Source organism: Choloepus didactylus, assembly GCF_015220235.1.
Source record: "Choloepus didactylus isolate mChoDid1 chromosome 25 unlocalized genomic scaffold, mChoDid1.pri SUPER_25_unloc2, whole genome shotgun sequence".
Classification (NCBI taxonomy): Eukaryota; Metazoa; Chordata; class Mammalia; order Pilosa; family Megalonychidae; genus Choloepus; species Choloepus didactylus.
In genome coordinates this window covers 3,160,471-3,180,997 of record NW_023637607.1, presented here as the reverse complement: position 1 = coordinate 3,180,997, position 20,527 = coordinate 3,160,471, and the positions used below count along the sequence as shown (strand labels likewise).

Here is a 20,527-nt window from a genome sequence, read left to right as displayed (position 1 = left end):
TAACTGAGAAAATGCACATAGAGTTTTCCAACCCATGATTCTTAACAGATGTTTAGACAATAAATGATAGCTATAATTATCATTATGATAATCTTCAGAGAGTCCATTCTCCAAGAATGACTGGCTTAAGATGGAGGGTGTGAAGCTTACACCAAAAAGTTTGAATGGGTGGCATTATAGAAACTTTAATTCTCAGCCCTTTGAACTTCATCTATGGCAGTCTGCAAAATTTGTGAAAGTAATACAATCTATTCCAGCAAACCCAAGGCAGACCGCAGTTTGCCTTATATCTGGGATGCACTGGTCTTCTTGTTGGGGAGCCTCTACTATAAATTCTTCTTGGTTTCAGTGCAGAGAAAGATGGAAAAATACTTTCTTTTCCCTCAGTTATTTCCCAAGTTTGATTCATCTTCACATCCAAGGCAGATGTTGTCTTTTTACAGCCTTGGTATAACTCTGGGGCTCAGGGTTACCAGATGCATACTCATCTCAGGCCCTAAGTCCCAAGGCTGGCAGAGTCATTTCTGATACACTCGTTACTTCTTGGCCTATTCCGCATCTTGGAGGACACATGAGGGGGATAAGGAGCTGCCATGGCAGAATGATCTGGAAGTCCTGGTGAGTCTGAGCTTCAGATAATGAAGTGGCATAATGCGAATCTGAGTCTGCCAGGGCTTCAATGCGGATGGGGGATGGTGCGATATGGAGGAACAGAGATAGACGGTGAGTGATGGCTGGTAAGGAGTCAAAGGGAGGTGTGTAGTGGGTGATTAACAAGAGAAATCTTACATGGCAGTAGTATGTTCATTTTTTCATGATGGGTGATTTCTGTACCAGTTTCACCAGATCTGGTGCACCTGAGTGATAAAATGGTGTAAAACCCCAGGACTAGTGGTTTTCTTAATGACTTAAAGAAGAGGGAAGGCTTTTCTCTTAGTCCCCTGTAACAATTCAATGCCAAGTCAAAAAAGACCAAGAGGCCATGTCTGACCAATGTGGTTTATTTCTACTCCGTCCAAGCTGCTTTGGACCCTGGTTGGGGAAATGGAGCCTCAAGAAGATCTAGTCATTGCAGCTTCCTCAGATCTAGGTGTGGCACGTAGAAGCCCAGGCGTCGTCGCTGAACCTCGTAGTCTCCCTCCTTCTTCCGCAGGCAGATGGTGACCTGTGAGGGTAAGGAGAGGGGATCAGAATGGACCAGTCAGTTGCCCGAGTATGGACAACTATAGGGGTGAGTATGTGGTCATACCAGTTTGTATATATTATGTCCCCCAGAAAAAGCCATGTTCTTTGGTGCAATCTTGTGAGGGCAGACATATTAGTGTGGATTAGGTTGGAACCTATTGGTTCAGTGTTTTCATGGAGGTGTGGCCACGCCATTCGGTGTGGGCCTTGGTTAGTTCACTGGAGCTCCATAAAAGCTCAGACAGAAGGAGCTCATAGCTAGCTACCACTGAGAGACATTTTGAAGACGGCCATTGGAAGCTGACACTGACATTTTGGAGAACGCCATTTCGAAACGCAACCTGGGAGCAAGCAGATACTGGCCACGTGCCTTCCCAGCTAACAGAGGTTTTTGGAGGCCATCGGCCATCCTTCAGTGAAAGTACTCTTGTTGATGCCTTACCTTGGACACTTTATGGCCTTAAGACTGTAACTTTGTAACCAAATAAATCCCCTTTATAAAAGCCAATCCATCTCCAGTTTTCTGCATTCCAGCAGCATTAGCAAACTAGAACAGTGGCCAAAACCACAAAAACACTATGTTCCTTATGTAGCTCTCCCTCCTTTTCTTTCCATTTAGTTTTCCCCTCAGTTCTTTTTCTTTCCCTCTTTATTCTATTCACGATCTCTTTCTATTCATGACCTCTTTCTCTTCTTTCTCCTTTCCACTCTAATTTTCTCTTTTTTCCCCTCTGATAGCCGCTTCATATCCTCCCTCCCTCCATATCTCTCCCTCCTTCCCTTCCTCCCTCTCTCCCTCCCTACCCTCACCCAGATTTACTGAAGTATAACTGACATACAATAAACTGCATATATTTAAAGTGAACAATTTAATAAATTTTGATTGCGGTTGAATCATCACCACAATAAATACATAATGAACTCCTTTTATCCAAAATTTTCCCATTCCCTTTTTTAATTCTTTCTTTCCTGGCCCTCTGCAAATACCCCTTCATTACCAGGAATACTGATCTACTTTTTCTCACTATAGATTAGTTTGTATTTTCTAAAATTCATTTATAAGTGGAATAAAACAGTAAGTACTCTTTTTTGGCCTGGTTTCTTTAACTCAGCATTATTTTGAGATTTATACAAGTTGCTGTATGTACTAATAATTCATTCCCTTTCATTGATGAATAGTATTTCATTGTAAGTATATACCAAAGTTTGTTTATCCACTCAGCTGTTGATAGATATTCGGACTATTCTCAGTTTTTGGCTATTACAAACAAATCTATTATGAACATCTGTGCAAAAGTTTTTGTGTAGATATATACTTTCATTTCCCTTGGATAAGGTCCTAGTAGTGGAATGCCTAGGTTGTATGGTGGCCATATGTAACTTTTAAAGAAAGAGCCTGTTTTCCACTAGCACTGTATGAGAGTTCCAGTTGCTTCACATCCTTGTCAATACTTATTATAGTTGGTCTTTCTAATTTTAGCCATTCAATTAACTTTAATTTACATTTCCCTAATGACTAATGTTAAGAAAATAAAAAGGCAAGCTACACACAGGCTGTGAAAAAAAATATTTGCAAAACATATCCAGCAAAGAACTTATATTTAGAATATATAAAAGACTCTTGCAATTCTATAATGAGAAGACAAGCAACCTTCTGTAACTCACCAGGAAGCAGCAAATCAGGCATATGATGAGTCCCAGGAATCCCACCAGGCAGATAAGGATTATGGCCCAGAAGGGGAGGTCTAGGGAGATGAATACTGGGGTGAGCCACATCCTGACATCCTTCCTGGGCTCCTGCTTTAACCCTATGTGGCCTAAGGATAGGCATGAACAGACAGGAGCACTTGACAGCCCCATCACCTCATGCCTCTGAAGCCCCAAAGGAATGTCACACACCCCCCTCCTCCAGCAGGCCAGTTTCCCTGCTGTACTCTCTCACTGTGCCTCCCCAATCCTTGACAGAGATTGGCCAGCATTCATCATCATTTAAGACCCTGTGTGCATGGTGCTCCTGGAGGGACACAATATCAGGCTTTCCCCTCCACAGCCTGGGGTGAGGCCTCTTTGAGACTTACCAAAGTTCTCAGTCAAGGCATCACTTCTGTTGGGAGAATATCCTGGAAATGAATGATATAGTGAGAGTGTGTGTGTATGTTGCATTTTACTTTTTAAAATAAACTTCTCAACATAGAGAAAAGTAGAGAGAAATATAATTGATACATCCATCACCTATATATAACAATTATTTATATCTTTGACACACTTGCATCACCTAGTATTTTTACTGAAACTTTTAAGTCAAGCAGATATCCTGACATTTCATCCCTAATACTTAAGTTTGCATCTTTAAAAAATGAGGGCACTATGCTACATAATCCCAAGGCCATTATCATAAAAAGAGTGTAATTAAATAAAATCCAAACCCTTATGAATGGGAGACACAAATTGAGCTCTCCCACCCATCATGGGGGGAGAACAGGTCACAACATGTTAGAAATTTCATGGGGTCTCTCAGAATTTGTAAATTCCCCCCCAAAATATTCTTCTCTACCTAGAAACAGTATCATACCTTCTCCTTCAGCCAGCTGTTTTATACTCACCTACCAGGTTTCATCTATAAATAATTAATTCCCTGCAATAAATTTTCTCTAATTACTGCCTCCCATAAGTCTGGATAGGTTCACATCAAGAATTTATAATTGACAACTGCCTACTCTTGTTATTCCCAGCTACACAATAAATTCTGTGAAGGTCGAACGGTATGGCATTGACCAGACATAGGGAGAGGGTTGCAGATCTCCCTATTTTTCCAATCTGTCCCAACAAAATTCTTAAAGATATACTATCCAATATGGTAGGACCAACTATATGTTTTTTTTTTTTTTTTGACTGAAATTAAAATAAAATAAAATCCAGTACCTCAGTTGCATTAGTCACACTTGAAGTGCACAATAACCACATGTAGCTACTGTACTGGACAGCACAGATAAAGAACACTTCAATCATTGCAGAAAGTTCTATTGTGTAGTGTTAATCTAGAGCAGCCTATGGGCCAAATCAGGCCTGTGAGTTTTTTTTTTTATAGCCTATGATCCAAGAGTGGTTTTTAATTTTTAAAGTGTTAGCCAAACAACAAGAACATGGTCCACTAAGCCTAACATATTTACTATCTGGCCCTGCACAGGAAAAGTTTGCTGGCCCCTGTTCTAGAGAATCAACAGCTCCCTCTAGTACAAAAATAATTAAGAACCACAAACAGTGCACATTGGAGGGTTCTGATCCACATATTCACACTCCACCTATAAGAGGTCTTGTACAAGTTCTAGTTATTCCTTCAATAAATATATATTATTAATTATGTGCCAGGCACAATACTGAGTTCTTGGAATATCATAGTGAATGGGTAGACAGAAATTGCTCCTGCACATTATATAAAAGACAATAATCATTTGTTGAATGAATAAAATAGAGGCATGCAAGGTTTAGCCACCTTGAAGGCACTTCTGGGGTAAGAAAACATGTTCATCTCATCAGACCTGTCAAGGCTGGGATCAGACATAGCTTGGAGCTGGGGGCCCTCACTGGTAATCTCAAATGGCTTATGGTACAGAGATAAGGAGACAGAAGCCCAGAGAGGGGAAGTGACTAGCCTGAGGTTATGCAGTTAGCTAGAAGACAACAAAATATCCTTCTGGGCACTCCTTTATCCCTGTCAATGGTGGGCAAAGCCCAGGGACTAAGTTCAATGCTGATTCCCCTCCAGATTCCATGGCCCAGTTATAGGAGTCAAAAGCCCCAGTGAAGGGGGAACTTACCATCCACAAGGACACTGTTCTTCTCCAGGGTAAAGTTCTGTAGCTGGGTACCATTCTGGGTTAACCGCAGGAATTCCTCATATATGGCAACTCTGTCCAGTTTCCGAGCTAATGGTGAGAAATTACATAAGGAGTCCACCCCAGTGTGGTTGGTGTTGGGAACAGACCTGGAAATACATAATGGATGAACAAGGATATCTGGGCTTCCAAGCCCCGTCCAAGAGGACTTTCTGCAATGAACGAAATATTCTTTATCTGAACTGTCAAATAACAATAGTTATGAGCCCCATGTGGTTATTGAACACTTAAAATATGGCTTGTGTGGGTGAAGAACTTAATTTTATACTGTATTTAATCAAAAAATTTAGAAATAAATAGCCACAAGGAGAAGCACTTCTGTAATGTTAAAGTAAGGATCTCTGAAAATCCACAAAAGCAATGAGAACACTGGCAAAAATTGTCAAAATCAACTTGTTTTTAAGGGGTCTGTAAACTAATCAAAAACTGTCAACAATCCAAGTATTTACTTAAGAAAAACAGCAATTTCTTGGTAAGGACAGCAAGAAACTTGTGGTATTTTAACTCACTGTATTCCCATTTCCCTCTATCCAGGTCCTCAGTAACCTTAAGAAACAGCAGCTTTGGAACCATGGTAGCTGTGAAAAATCAGTAGCGTAGCAGTCATTGGAGGAGGGCATAATGGATTTGAAGCTCCCCTAAAAGACACATCCCCAGAGAGTTGTCACTATTTGACCTGTCTGGCAGATCCCCAGAAGAGCTCCAATTTCAGGGCTTGTCTTTGTTTGACCCGACTCACAGTTTGCTCAGTGAGAAAGCCTATTCCCAGGACATTTGTTAAAAACAATCAGTGGCAATTATTTAACATTTTAGTTTCCTGAGGGAATAATACTAGCTGGGGCAAACAAGAGCCAAAACTTGAAGGAAAAACTTGGGGAATTAGACATCCATAGGGAGCTTTGAAAACTTCCAACATATTCCTGAGTATTTAGAAGATCATAAATGTTCAGAGCTGTGCACATGCCTAGAAAAGACCAGGAAAGAACCTAATCTCTTAGCTTTACCTATGAGGTTGGCTTAATACTCAAAATATCAATCAATGTAATATACCATATTAATAGAACAAAGGACAAAACACATGATCTAGATAGACACACACACAAAAACTATTCGACAAAGTACAATATGGTTTCATGATCAAAACACTCAAATTTTAGAAATAGAAAGGAACTTTCTCAACTTGATAAACAGCATCTGTGAAAAGACCACGGTTAATATCATACTCAATGGAGAAAGACTTGAAGCTTTCCTCTTAAGATCAGTAACAAGACAAAGATGTCAGCTCTTGCCCTATATTATTCACGTTGGACTGGAGATTCTAAGCAGGGCAATAGGCAATAAAAAGTAATAAAAAGCATCCAGGAAACTACAAAATCTGGAGAGGACGTGGAGAAATTGGAGCTCTTATTCATTGTTGGTGGGACTGTATAATGGTACAGCCACTGCAGAAGACAGTCTGGCAGTTCCTCAGAAAACTAGTTATAGAGCTACCCTTTGATCCAGCAATTTCACTTCTCAGTATATACCCAGAAGATTTAAAACTAGTGACACGAACACATGTTTGCACACCGATGTTCACAGCAGCATTATTCACAATTGCCAAGAGATGGAAACAATCCAATGTCCTTAAACAGATGAGTGGAAAAACAAAATGTGGTATATACACATGATGGAATACTACGCGGCAGTAAGAAGGAACAAGGTTGTGAAACATATGACAACGTGGATGAACCCTGAAGTCATAATGTTGAGTGAAATAAGCCAAGCACACAAAGAGAGATATTGTAAGTTACCACCAGTGTGAACTCTGTAAAAAATGTAAAATAAATGGTTATCTTGTAGAATGTAGGGGACCTGGTGATAGACAGCAAATAGTGAAGGGGGAATGATAATCTAATAAGAACAGATAAGTTATGGAGGGTAAACATAATGTTCTGGGAATGCTCAGGGACGACTATGGTTGTTAATGTTTAGGGGATATGGTAGGAACAAGTCGGAAGCAATGCAGCTATTTTAGGTTATTTGTTTTTCTTATTCCTTTGTATGGTTATAGTTTGTTTATTTTCTTGGGGTAGGGGAGGAACATGTTGAAAACAATGTAGTTATTTTAGGTTATTTGTTTTTTCTGATTTCTTTGTTTTGGTTATGTTTGAAATGATTTTTATTGTTTATTTTTTTAATATTTTTATAAATAAAGTTTAAAAAAAGGCCTCCATATTGGAAAGGAAGATCTAAAACCATCTCTACTTGCAGATGACATGAACTTGTTTAGAAAGTTCTAAGAAATCTGCATGTTAAGGAAACCTATTACACCCTATTAGTTCAGCAAGATTACAGGATACAAGGCCAATATACAAAGATCAATAGTATTGTCATACACTAGCCATGAACATTCTGAAAACAAACTAAAGAAAACAATTACATATATAATAGCATCAAAAAGAATGAAATACTCATGAAAAATTTAACGAAATAAGTATAAAACTTGTACACTAAAAACTACAACACACTGCTGAAAAAAGTTAAAGATATAAAGGGAAAGACATACTATGTTCATGGATGGGAAGACTTAATATTTTTAGACAGCAAAACTCCCTAAATTATATACAGATTCAATATACAATTCCTATGAAAATCCTAGCTGTTTTTTTTTGCTTTTTGTTTTTTTTTGCAAAAATTGACAAACTGATCCTAAAATTCATATTGAAATACAAATGTCCCTGAATAACCAAAACAATACTGAAAAAGAACAAAGGTGGAGAACTCCACTTCCCTGTTTTAAAACTTACCACAATGCTACAGTAATAAAGACTGTGTGGTACCGGCATAAGTACAGAAACATACAGATCAATGGAATATAACAGAGAGCCCAGAAATAATCCATACAATTATGGACAATTGATTTTCAAAAAGTGTGCCAAGAATGAGGAAGGAATATCATTTCAACCAGTGGTACTAGAAAAATTAGATAGCCACCTGCAAAAGAATGATTCCTATCTCATATCATATAAAAATTAACTAAAAAAGGGTCAAAAACATAAATATAAGAGCTAAAGCTACAACACTCTTAGAAGAAAATATTGTAAATCTTCATTATTTTGCATTAGGCAATAGTTTCTTAAATATGACACCTAAAGCACACACAAAAAATAAAAATACAAAAGAAAAAATAGGTAAGTGAGACCTCATCAAAATAAAAAAAATTGTCTTTTGAAGGATATTAAGAAGGTGCAAAGACAACTTACAGAATGAAAGAAAATATTTGCAAATTATATATCTGATAAGAATCTTGGATTTAGAATATATGAAGTACTCTTAAAACTCAACAATAAAAGGATAAATAATCAAATTCCATATGCACAAAGGACTTGAATATCCATTTCTCTAAAGAAGACACAAATGGTAACTACATGAAAAGACATTTCACATCATTAGTCATCAGGGAAATGCAAATGAGGTATCACTTCACAATAAAGAGGATACCAACAATAAAATATCAAAAATATAAAGTGCTGTCTAGGATGTGGAGAAATTGGAGCCCTGATACATTGCTCATTAGAATAAAAAATGGTTCATGGAATAGCTAGTAGTAAATACCTGAAACTATCAAACTACAACCCAGTAACCCTGAAGCTTAAAGATGATTATATAACAATGTAGTTTACAAGGGGTGACAATGTGATTGTGAAAGCCTTGTGGATCACACTCTCCTTTATCCATTGTATGGATGAATGAGTAGAAAAATGGGGGCAAAAAACTAAAGGAAAAATAGGGTGGGAGGGGGGGAAATTTGGGTGTTCTTTTTTTACTCTTATTTTTTTATTCTTATTTTCACTTTTTCTGGTACAAGGAAAATGTTCAAAAAATAGATCAAGGTGATGAATGAAAAACTATATGATGGTAATGTGAACAACTGATTGTATACTTTGGATGACTGTATGGTGTGTGAATAAATCTTAATAAAAAATGGTTCAATCACTGAGGAAAACATTTTGGTAGTTCCCCTTAAAGTCAAACATAGAATTACCATATGATCCAGTAAATTCACTCCTATTTTTTCTTTTGTATTTTTATTTTTTGTGTGTGCTTTAGGTGTCATATCCTAGGTACATACCCAAGAGAGTTGAAAACCTATGTTCACAAAAAAAATCTTGTACAAGAATGTTTATAGCAGCATTATTAATAATGACCAAAGCTGGAGATAACCTCAATGTCCATTAACTGATGAGTAAATAAAATGTGGTATAGTCATGCAATGGAGTATTAGTCAGCCACAAAAAAGGAATGAAGTACTGATAAATATTACAATGTAAATGAATCTTAAAAACATTATGCCAAGTGAAGTAAGCCAATAACAAAAGATGACATAATCTATTATTTCATTTTTATGCAATGTCCAGAGTAGGCAAAACCATAGAGGTAAAAAGTAGATTACTGGATTCCCAAGGCAGAAAGAAAGGAGAAATATGGAGTGTCTGCTAATGGGTATAGGGTTTCTTTTGGGCGTGGTGCAAATGTTCTAAAATTAGATAGTAGTAATGGTTTCACAACTCTATAGATATACTAAAAAACATTAAATTGTATATTTCAAAAGGGTGAATTTTATGATATGTGAATTACATCTCAATTATGTTGCTATTTTAAAAATAGCCTCAAGTGGTTAGTGGACAGTAGTTAGACTCCTAGATTCTTAGTCACCTGGTTTTAGTTTTCTATCTTCCAAGGACCCAGACTTCAATAGCTGATTTCTTAAGGCATGGATTCTACACTCTAGATTCCATGTTTCCCAGTGTCAAGCACCTCCATGTCAACTGAGGTAGACTCAAGCTCTCTTGAATTTCTAAGACAGTTAGGCTCACTAGTTCAGGAATCATATTAGTTTTAGGTAATAGCTCTATTTTCTTATGGCTCTCTTTTCCTTAACAGCTAGGAACTGAAGACTGTGGCATGGGGACATTTACTTAAGGGACAGCAGAAGTTCCCACAGTCATTAGGTCCTGAGTTGGAACTCACCTGAATGCTAAAACTTGGCAGTCAGAAAAATAACTCTTGATGCTGCTGTTTCGAAAGAGCTGATTGAGCTGAAAGACAGGGTAATGTTTCCTAGATCAAAATCACAGGCTCACCGGATTCAGAGAATTTTCAGCCAACGAAGACACTTCCCATCTCTTTTTTTTTTTCTTGTTCTGACAAATACTAGCCCACATGTATGTCCTGTTCCAGGGGATGAGTTAGCTCTGAACCTGGGCCAACTACTGAAACTCTGTTGTGTGGCTTCCTAACCGTAAAATGGGAATATGAACCTGTTTCATTAATTGTTATGAAAAGTCACCCTCTGACTATCTGGTGTTCTTAGGGTCAGTCTCTGCAAGGGGAAAAACTGGATATACAGCCCCATACTCACTGCATCTTCAATACTTCTCTTGTTCCTTTGGTATTTTGTAGAGCCTGGCTGGGCCATATCTTGGGAATATAGCAGGTTGGTGATAGTGAAATTCAGCTGGAATTGCTGGGGGCTGGGACTGCTCGTTGGTTTGTCTGTCTCTAGATGAACTGTTGGCTCCATTTCTAGAAAAATAAGTATGTATAGCCATTATGTCAGAAGAGGGTTTTGATTAAGAGGCTATTCCAGTCAGCCTACATATGCCTGGAAATGAGACCTGAGTCAGCATTTTAAAGGTAGGCTACAGAAGACCCTCCAAATATCTGTCCACACTATCTGTCTACCTATTCATCTCTCCTACCAACAAGTATGTTTGAGGGTTCTTCAGGATGTGAGGAATAGGCCACTAGGTCTCTCTGGGTTTTGGTCCACCAGTACAGGTGCTGGCCATTCCAGTAAGTATCTGCCAACCACCTTTGCCTAAGCTTCTGATGATCTGGGTTTCTAATGGGTCTTCCTGACTCCAGCCTTCTTGTCATTCCCAGTCTATTATCCATACAGCATATTGAGGATAAACTTTCTAAAGCAGAATGTTGAGTGTTTCATGCCCTTCCTCAAACTATTTTAGTGGCACACAGTGCCCCAGCACACCTCTTTAGCCTCATCCATCATTTCTTCATTTCACAGACACATCAAACTTCTTACAGCTTCTCCAAATATATTATGTTCTTTGTACCCTCTAGGTTCTAGACACATGGAGCACTCCTCCCCTTAACTAGACCTTATTATTCCTTAGATCTCAGACTCTTCATCACTTCCTCCATATAAATTTCCAAGACTAGGCTGTATATCTCTTCTCAGGGCTCCCACCATCTCCTAAAATTCCCTTATGTGATGGTTAGGTTCGTGTGTCAACTTGGCCAGGTGAGGGTGCCGAGTTGTTTGGTCAAGCAACCACTGGCCTAACCATTACTGCAAGGACATTTGTGGCTGGTTAATAAACCAGAAAGCTGGTTTATTATATCATCAGTCAACTGATTGCATCTTTGGATGATTATATCAATGAAGGGAGTGTCTTCTGCAATGAGAGAATTCAATAAGCTGGATTTAATCCAATCAGTTGAAGACTTTGAAGGGAGAAGGGAGAACTTTCATTTTTTCTTCAGCCAGCCAGCCTCTCATGGGGAATCCACTGAAGACCTTCATCAAAGTGCCAGTTCACAGCCTACCCTATAGAATTTCTCTTCTTCAGCCAGCCAGCCTCTCCTGGGGAGTTCATCAAAGAACTTCATCAGAGTTGCAGCCTAGCCTACAGAATTTGGACTCATACATCCCCACAGTTGCATGAGACACTTTCATAAAATCTCATAGTTACAGATATCTCCTATTGGTTCTGTTTCCCTAGAGAACCCTGACCAATCAACCTTAAAATAGTAATTATACTGTACTATCAGTGCTTGATTACTTTTGTTAAGAATTGGTTGAATAAATGAACAAATCAGTAAATCAATGCATGACATAATTGACGACCTAAGAAAGCAACTCAGGATTGTCCACACTTTGGGTCAGAAATATTTACATATGAAAGTAAATATTTCCTTGATTACTGTCACATGTTCTCTTCCTGCCTCCTACTGATGATCCACTGGGGCTCCAGAAAGTCCCTTTCTCCCTCTCAAGCCTCCATCCATTCCATTTATAATCATAAACTCCATTCTTTTCTCCCAGCCCCATCATTTCCAGCCATGAACCAGCCACCCCACCTCATACCAGTTACATGCAGGTCCACCAACTGGTAGGTGGCTCCCAACCAATGTGATGAGGCATTCAGGGTCCTATCCAGAAAGACTTGCTTCACCAGGATGGAGTCCAGCTTGGAGGAGAACAGTGCCTTGACGGTGACCAGCATGGATCCCACCCTGGGGACAGAAACCACAAGTACTCAGCAGAACCTAAAAGCCATGGTGTTTCATGAGTTCCAGTCTTAAAAAGCCAAAGACTTTGGGACAAGCAATGGAACCTTATCTAGCTCCTTTTCCCCAAGTCTAAGATAAAGACCCTGACCAAGGCTTCCAGGATTTGGAATGGAAGGAATAACAATAAGGAACATTTACTGAGCACTTGCAATACACCAGAGCCCATGACCACACTTGGTGGAAGGTATTGGTATAATTTTCTCCATGTAATGGTGTAACAGACAACAGAACTAAAGCTTGAAAATATTCAAAATCAATACTGTGTATATTAATCCTCCTCTTCCTTAGCCTTAATTCCTTTATCCAGCCCTCAGAGACCTGAATTCAAACTGAGCTTTCACAGTTCTTGCATAATTCACTGCACTTCTATGAGCCTCAGTTTTCCCATCTGTTCAGTGGAGGTGATCATAGTACCCACCTCACAGGAGCTGTAGTGGCAACTAAGTGAGATGTTAATGCATGAAAGTGCTCGGCTGAAAGCTTGGACCATGGTAAATATTATTACTGAGCTGGTATTTTGAGTTCTACATCAAAAAGTTGGCTTTCCTTTCTGGACCAAAAGGGGGAAGAGAATGAAATAAAATAAAGTTTTAGTGGCTGAGAGATTTCAAATGGAGTTGAGAGGTCATTGCAGAGGTTATTCTTATGAATTACATAGTTTTTAGTGTATTAGAATGTCTAGAAGGAAATACCTGAAACTATTGAACTGCAATCCAGTATCCTTGATTCTTGAAGATGACTGTATAACCATATAGCTTATATGGTGTGACTGTGTGATTGTGAAAACCTTGTAGCTCACACTCCCCTTATCCAGTGTATGGGCACATGAGTAGAAAAAAGGGGTACAAAAAGTAAATGAACAATAGTGGGGGAAAGGAGTATGAGATGTTTGGGGTGTTCTTTTCCACTTTTATTTTTATTTTTTGTAGTAATAAAAACGTTCAAAAATTGACTGTGGTGATGAATACACAACTATACGAAGATACTGTGAACAACTGATTGCAAACTTTGGATGACTGTATTAAAATTGCATTAAAAATTAAAACAAACAAAAGTTGACTTTCCTTAAGTTCATATTGTATATATGTTTCTGCAAGTAAGAGAGAGAGGAAGAGGGAGAGGAAGAGGGAGAGAGAGAGACTAAAGAGACAATAACAAGTAATTGCAATACGTGATCCTGGACTGGATAAAATAACGGGGGGGGGATATGCCCAAAAGAATACTATTGGACAGAAGAAAAAAACTGGAATATAGACTGGAAGCCCTATATCAATGTTAAATTTCTTAAACTTGATAACTGTACTTAGGCAGTTACATAAGTGAATATCTTGTTCTTAGGAAAATTACATGGAAGTATTAAGTATTCAAAAAGGATGATACATACAACCAACTCTCAAAAGTTTAGAACACAGATGAGTAGACAGAGAGACAGGCAGATAGATAAATGGATAGATGGACAGATAGAAAAGAAAAGAAAAGAAAAGAAAAGAAAAGAAAAGAAAAGAAAGAAAGAAAGAAAGAGAAAGAAAAAGAAAGAAAGAGAAAGAAAGAAAGAAAGAAAAAGAAAAAAGGTCAAATGTGGCAAAATGCTATTAAAATTTGGTGGATCTGGGAATCTGGGTTGGCAGTTATACTGGAGTTCTCTGTATGGATTTTGCATTATTTTTGTAACTGTCCTGTAAATTTGAAATTATTTCAAAATAAAAAGTTTATTAAAGGGGGAACATCCAGGGAAGATGGTAGATTAGGAAGCTTCTGGACTCAGTCCTTCCTCCAAAACAGCTGTTGAACAGGAAGTAACTGTCTAAAACAACTTTTCTGGGGTTCTGGAGGTCAGAAGAACACTACACAGCATCCAGGGAAGGGCAGGAGGAAGAGTCTGATAAACTAAGGTGGAGAATTGTGAGTTGCTCTCACATCATTGCTGCCAGTGCCCACATCTTGGGGAACACCTTGGGGTCAAGTCCCTGGCTAGCTTGCTGGAGACTGAAAGCAACATAAAAACACTCCTCCGCAAAAGCAGGAGTGGGCACATTGGATCACTGATCATGGCTTTTGATTAGCAAAGACAAATCACTGACTTCAGGCTCTGAGCTACTGTTTCAACCTCCCCAGGACACAGGTGGTGGTAGGCATTGTTTCAACTGGCCGGAACAGGGGTGAAGGTAGGAGAGATTTAAACTTGCAGTACTTCCTTCAGGCCTGTGGGGAAGGGTTAGCTGAAAGGATTAATTTGCTGATCAGGCCAGGAAAGCATAGCTTTGGGAAGCTGTCAAAGAGGCTTCTGGCATCCTTCCTGATCCCCTGCCCAAGGCACTTTGAAACCCGCCTATGTCCCCTTCATGAGTCCCTGGTCCTCATTTAGATGGAAAATAGTGACTTGAGAGAGTCCTCCAGAAGGGTGACCCTCCTCCAAAATTTTCCCTCCAGGCAAAAGCAGCTAGAGAAAATAAAGCAGTATAAAATATTGTAGAGACAAAACAAAAACAAACAGAGTAGACCAAGATTCCCATAGAAGGAAAAGAGAAAAGGAAGTTTTCTCTTGGAGGTGAAACAATTGCACAGAAAGTGCAATCATAAAAATCGTACCTCAAATCCAGGGCAAGAAGCAGGTGAAGAAGAGCTGAAAAAGTCTGATCAGTTAAACACAGGATTCTAAAGGTCTAGAATAAGTTGAACCAGGCATCAAAGAGGAGCCTTAACACAAAGCTGATCAACAATAACATCATAGGCAACAGAGAGAAACTGATCTTCAGTGTAAACTCAAGATAATCAGATGCCTAGACATCAGAAAAAAATTACAAGCTATACAAAGAAACAGGAAGATATGGCCTAGTCAAGGGAACAAATTAAAACTTCAGAGAAGACTCAGAAGTTGGAACAACCAATCAAAGATGTTCAAACAAATCTCCTAAAACAATTCAAGGAGATGAAGGAAAATATACATGAGATAAAGGATATTAAGAAGACACAGGGTGAGCACAAAGAAGAATTTGAAAGTATAAAAAGAAACAGAAATTATGAGGATGAAAGAAAGGCATAATAGAAGAGATTTAAAATACACTAGAGGCATACAACATACAGAACAAAGAATCATCAAACTAGAAGACAGGACAAGAGAAACCTTACAAACAGAATAACAGGTAGAGAAAAGAATAGAAAAAAATGAGAAGTATCTCAAGGATTTGAATGACAGCATGAAGTGTGCAAATATATGCATCATGGGTGTTCCAGAAGGAGAAGGGAAGAGGAAAAAGGGAAGAAAGAATTTTTGAGGAATTAATGGCCCAAAATTTCCCAAATCATATGAAAGACATAAATATACATGTCCAAAAAGTGTAACATACTCCAAACAAAATAAATCCTAATAGAGCTACTCTCAGACACATCCTAATCAGAATGTAAAATGGGAAAGATAAAGAGAGAATTCTTAAACACTAGGTAAAAAGGAATTCATCATACAAGGGCTCTGCAATAAGGCTAAATTCTGATTTCTCATCATAAACCATAGAGGAAAGTAGGCAGTGGTATGATATATTTGAGGTACTGAAAGAGAAATACTTACAGTCAAGAATTCTTTATCTGGCAAAACTGTCATTCAGAAATGAGGGAGAGTTTAAAATATTCACAGATAAACAGAATCAGAGAGTTCATCAATGAGAGACCTGCCCTACAAGAAATACTAAAAGGAAAAGACAAGAGTGAGAGCCTTGGAGTAGAATGTAGAAATGAAGATTATTAGTAAGGGTAACTAAAAGGGCAAGAAGAGAGATAAAAACAAGATCCAGTATATAAAAACCAAAGGATAAAATGGCTGAAGTAAGAGCTGCTTCACAGTAAATAACATTGAATGTTAATGGATTAAACTCCCCAAACAAAAAACACAGATTGGCAGAATGGAGAAAGAAGTTTGATCCAAATAATGCTGTTTACAAGTGACTCCACTTAGGACCAAAGACACAAATAGGTTGAAAGTGAAAGGTTGGAAAAAGAAATTCCATGCAAATAGTAACTCAAAAAGAGTTGGGGTAGCAATACTAATATTGGAGAAAGTAGACATAAATGAGAAACTGTTATGAGAGACAAAGAAGGACATTATATATCAATAAATGGGGTAAGGAGAAATAAAAATCATACATATTTATGCACCTAATCATGGTGCCCCAAAATACATGTGGCAAGCACTGGCAAAACTGAAGGGAGAAACAGACTTCTCAACAATATTATTTGGAGACTTTAACACCCACTGTCCTCAACAGGTAGAACATCTTGACAGAAAAAGAGAACTTGAATAATATGATAAATGAAGTAGACCTAACAGACGGTTTCACATGTGAATTCTACGCATCATTTCAAGAAGAATGTATAACAATCCTGCTCAAACTCTTCCAAAAAACTGAAGAGAAGGGAACACTACCTAACTTATTCTATGAAGCCAACATCACCCTAATACCAAAGCCAGATAAAGATACTACAAGAAAAGAAAATTACAGACCAATTTCTCTATTAAATATAGATGAAAAATCCTCAATAAAATACTTGCAAATCGAATCTAACCACACATTAAAAGAATTATACACCATGATCAATTGGGTTTTATCCCAAGTATGCAAGGGTGGTTTAACACAAGAAAGTCAATTAACATAATACACCACATCAACAAAACAAAAGGAAAAAGACCACAAGATCATCTCAGTTGAGCCAAAGAGAAGGCATCTGACAAAATGCAGCATCCTTTCTTGATAAAAACTCTTTGAAAAATAAGAATAGAAGGAAACCTCCTCAACATGATAAAGGGCAAATATGAAAAACCCACAGTTAACAATGTACTCAATGGTGAGAGACTGAAAACTTTCCCTCTAATATCTGGATCAAGACATGGATGCTCAATGTCACCACTTCTACTCAACATTGTGCTGGAAATTCTAGCCAGAGCAGTTAGGCAAGAAAAACAATTAAATGTCATCCAAATTGGAGAGGAAGAATTAAAACTTTTGCTATTTGCAGATGACATGATCCAATATATAGAAAGTTCTGAAAAATCTACAACAAAGCTACAAGAGCTAATAAATGAACTCAGCAAAGTTGCAGGATATAAGATCAACATGCAAAAATCAGTAGTCTTTCTACATACTAGTAACAAGCAAGCTGAAGAGGAAGTCAAGAAAAAAATTCCATTTACAATAGCAACCAAAAGAATCAAATATCTAGCAATAAATTTAACCAAGGATGTGAAGGACTGTACACAGAAAATTACAAAACATTGCTAAAAGAAATCAAAGAAAAACTAAATAAATGGAGGGATGTTCTAGCTTGCTAATGCTGCAGAATGCAAAACACCAGAGATGGATAGGCTTTTATAAAATGGGGGTTTATTTCGCTACACAGTTACAGTCTTAAGGCCACAAAGCGTCCAAGGTAACACCTCAGCAATCGGGTAGCTTCACCGGAGGATGGCCAATGGCATCTGGAAAACCTCTGCTAGCTAGGAAGGCAGCTGGCGTCTGCTCCAAAGTTCTGGCCTCAAAATGGCTTTCTCCCAGGACGTTCCTCTCTAGCAAGCTTGCTCCTCTTCAAAACATCACTCACAGCTGCACTCAGTTCCCTCTCTTTGAGTCAGCTCATTTATATAGCTCCACTGATCAAGGCCCACCCTGAATGGGCGGGACCACGCCTTCATGGGAACATCCCATCAGAATCATCACCCACAGCTGGGTGGGGCACATTCCAAGCAAATACAACCAGCACCAAAACGTCTGCCCCACAAGACTACAAAGACAATGGCATTTGGGGGACACAATACATTCAAACCGGCACAAGGGACATTCGGTGTTCAGGGATTGGAAGACTATTAAGATTTCAATTCTCACCACACTGATTTACAGATTCAATGCAATCCCAATCAAATTCCAACAGCCTATTTTGCAGAAACAAAAAAGACAATTATCAAATTTATTTCAAAGGTTAAGGAGCTCAGAAGAGCCAAAAACATCTTGAAAAAGAAGCATGAAGGTGTGGGCTAACACTTCTGACTTTAAAGCATATTACAAAGCTACAGTAGTCAAAACAGTATGGTATTAGCACAAGAAAGGATATATTGACCAATGGAATTGAATTGGGGGTTCTGAAATAAACCCTTACATCTATGGCCAGTTGATTTTTGACAAGGTTGCCAAATCCACACAAAGGGGAAACAATACTCTCTTCATCAAGTGATGCTGAGAGAACTAGATATCCATATGCAAAGAATGAAGGAGGATGCCTGCATCACACTATAAACAGAAATTAATTCAAAATTTATTACAGACCTAAAGATAAGAACCAGGAACATAAAAATCCTAGAAGAGAATGTAGGGAAGCATCTTCATGATCTTGTGGTAAGCAATGGTTTCTTAGACTTTACACCCAAAGTACAAGCAATGATGAATAAAAAAGATAAAACTGTTCCTTCTCAAAATTAAAAACTTTTTGGCCTTATAGGACTTCATCCCAAAAGTTAAAAGACAACCTACTCAATGGGAGAAAATATTTGGAAACTAAATTTATGATAAGGGTTTGCTATCCAGTATATAGAAACAAATTGTACAGTGCAACATTATTAAGACCCATTTAAAAATGGGCAAAAGGCTTAAATAGACACTTTTCCAAAGAGGAGCTACAAATGGCTAAAAATCACATGAAAAGATGCTCAACATCATTAGCTATCAGGGAAATGCAAATCAAAACCACAATGAGGTATCATTTCACACTTACTAGAATAGCCACTGTTCCTATTTGAAGCTGTTATGGACCCCAGAAGAGCCATGGTATCTTAATCCAATCTTGTAGGGTAGAACCTTTTGATTAGATACTTTCCAAGGAAGTGTGACCCCACCCATTTCGGGTGGGTCTTAATTAGATCACTGGAGTCCTCAAAGGAAGCTAAGAGCTGACACATAACCAAATGCTTGGAGATTCTGGGAGATGCAGACCAAAGGGCATTTGGGGATGCTAAGCTAAGACAGAGCCCAGAGTTTGCCCCAGAGAAGCTAAGAGAGGACCCTCAGATGCTTAGAGAGAAAAACCCTGGGAGAACAAGCAAGGATGCACAGGAGCTGAGAGACAGAAGCTAAGAGAGACAGAAGCCCATAGATATTTTGGAGAAAGCCATTTTGAAACAAGAACCCAGGAGCAAAGGACAAGCAGACACCAGCCACATGCCTGCCCAGCTAACAAAAGTGTTCTGGATGCCATCAGCCTTTCTCCAGGGAAGTTATCGTCTTGTTGATGCCTTAGTTTGGACACTTTTATGGCCTTAGAACTCTAAGTTTGTAACCCAATAAATCCCCTTTATAAAAGCCAATCCATTTCTGGTATTTTTCATAATGGCAGCTCTAGCAAACTGGAAAAGCTACTATTAAAAACAAACAGGAAACTGTAAGTGTTGGAGAGGATGTAGAGAAATAGACATCATTCATTGCTGGTGGGAATGTGAAATGACATAGCCACTGTGTAAAGACAATTCGGCATTTCCTCGGGAAGCTAAGTATGGAATTACCAGATGATCTGGCAATCCTACCACTAGGTTTATACTCAAAAGAACTGAAAGATTGGACTCAAAAGATACATGCACACTGATGTTCACAGCAGCATTTTTCACAATTGCCCAAAATGGAAGCAACCCAAGTGTCCACAAAATGGATAAATAAAATGTGGTCTATATATACAATGGAATATTATTCAGCCATAAAAGGGGATAAAGTCTTGATGAATGTGACAACATGGGTGAATATTTAAGACATTATGCTGAGTAAAATAGGCCAGGCACAAAAGGACAAATATTGTATGATCTCACTGATAGGAGCTAATTATAATAAGCAAACTCATAGAGATGAAATCTAAAATATATGTTACCAGGGGATAGATTGGTGGTAGAGAATGGGGATCTGATGCTAACTTTGTACAGAATTTCTCTTTAGGTAGATTTAAATGTTTGGAAAAGAATGGTGGTGAGAGTAATTAACAGTGCTGAATTGAATGAAAGTTAGAAGATAAAATATGGGACTGTATAACACAGTGAACCCATTTGTGGGTGATGGACTACAGTT

The 20,527-nt window shown here is 38.3% G+C and overlaps 1 protein-coding gene across 1 annotated transcript in view; it reads right to left on the bottom strand.

The window, feature by feature from the left end:
• Positions 1-1,015: 1,015 nt before the first annotated feature.
• Positions 1,016-20,527, bottom strand: part of MUC16 (mucin 16, cell surface associated) — a 44,103-nt gene continuing 24,591 nt past the window's right edge. The window contains 7 exon segments of the mRNA XM_037824382.1: positions 1,016-1,165; positions 2,851-2,930; positions 3,264-3,305; positions 5,004-5,170; positions 10,095-10,162; positions 10,486-10,649; positions 12,235-12,383. Of these exon segments, the coding sequence (XP_037680310.1) occupies positions 1,067-1,165; positions 2,851-2,930; positions 3,264-3,305; positions 5,004-5,170; positions 10,095-10,162; positions 10,486-10,649; positions 12,235-12,383 (769 nt within the window). The 3' untranslated portion in view covers positions 1,016-1,066.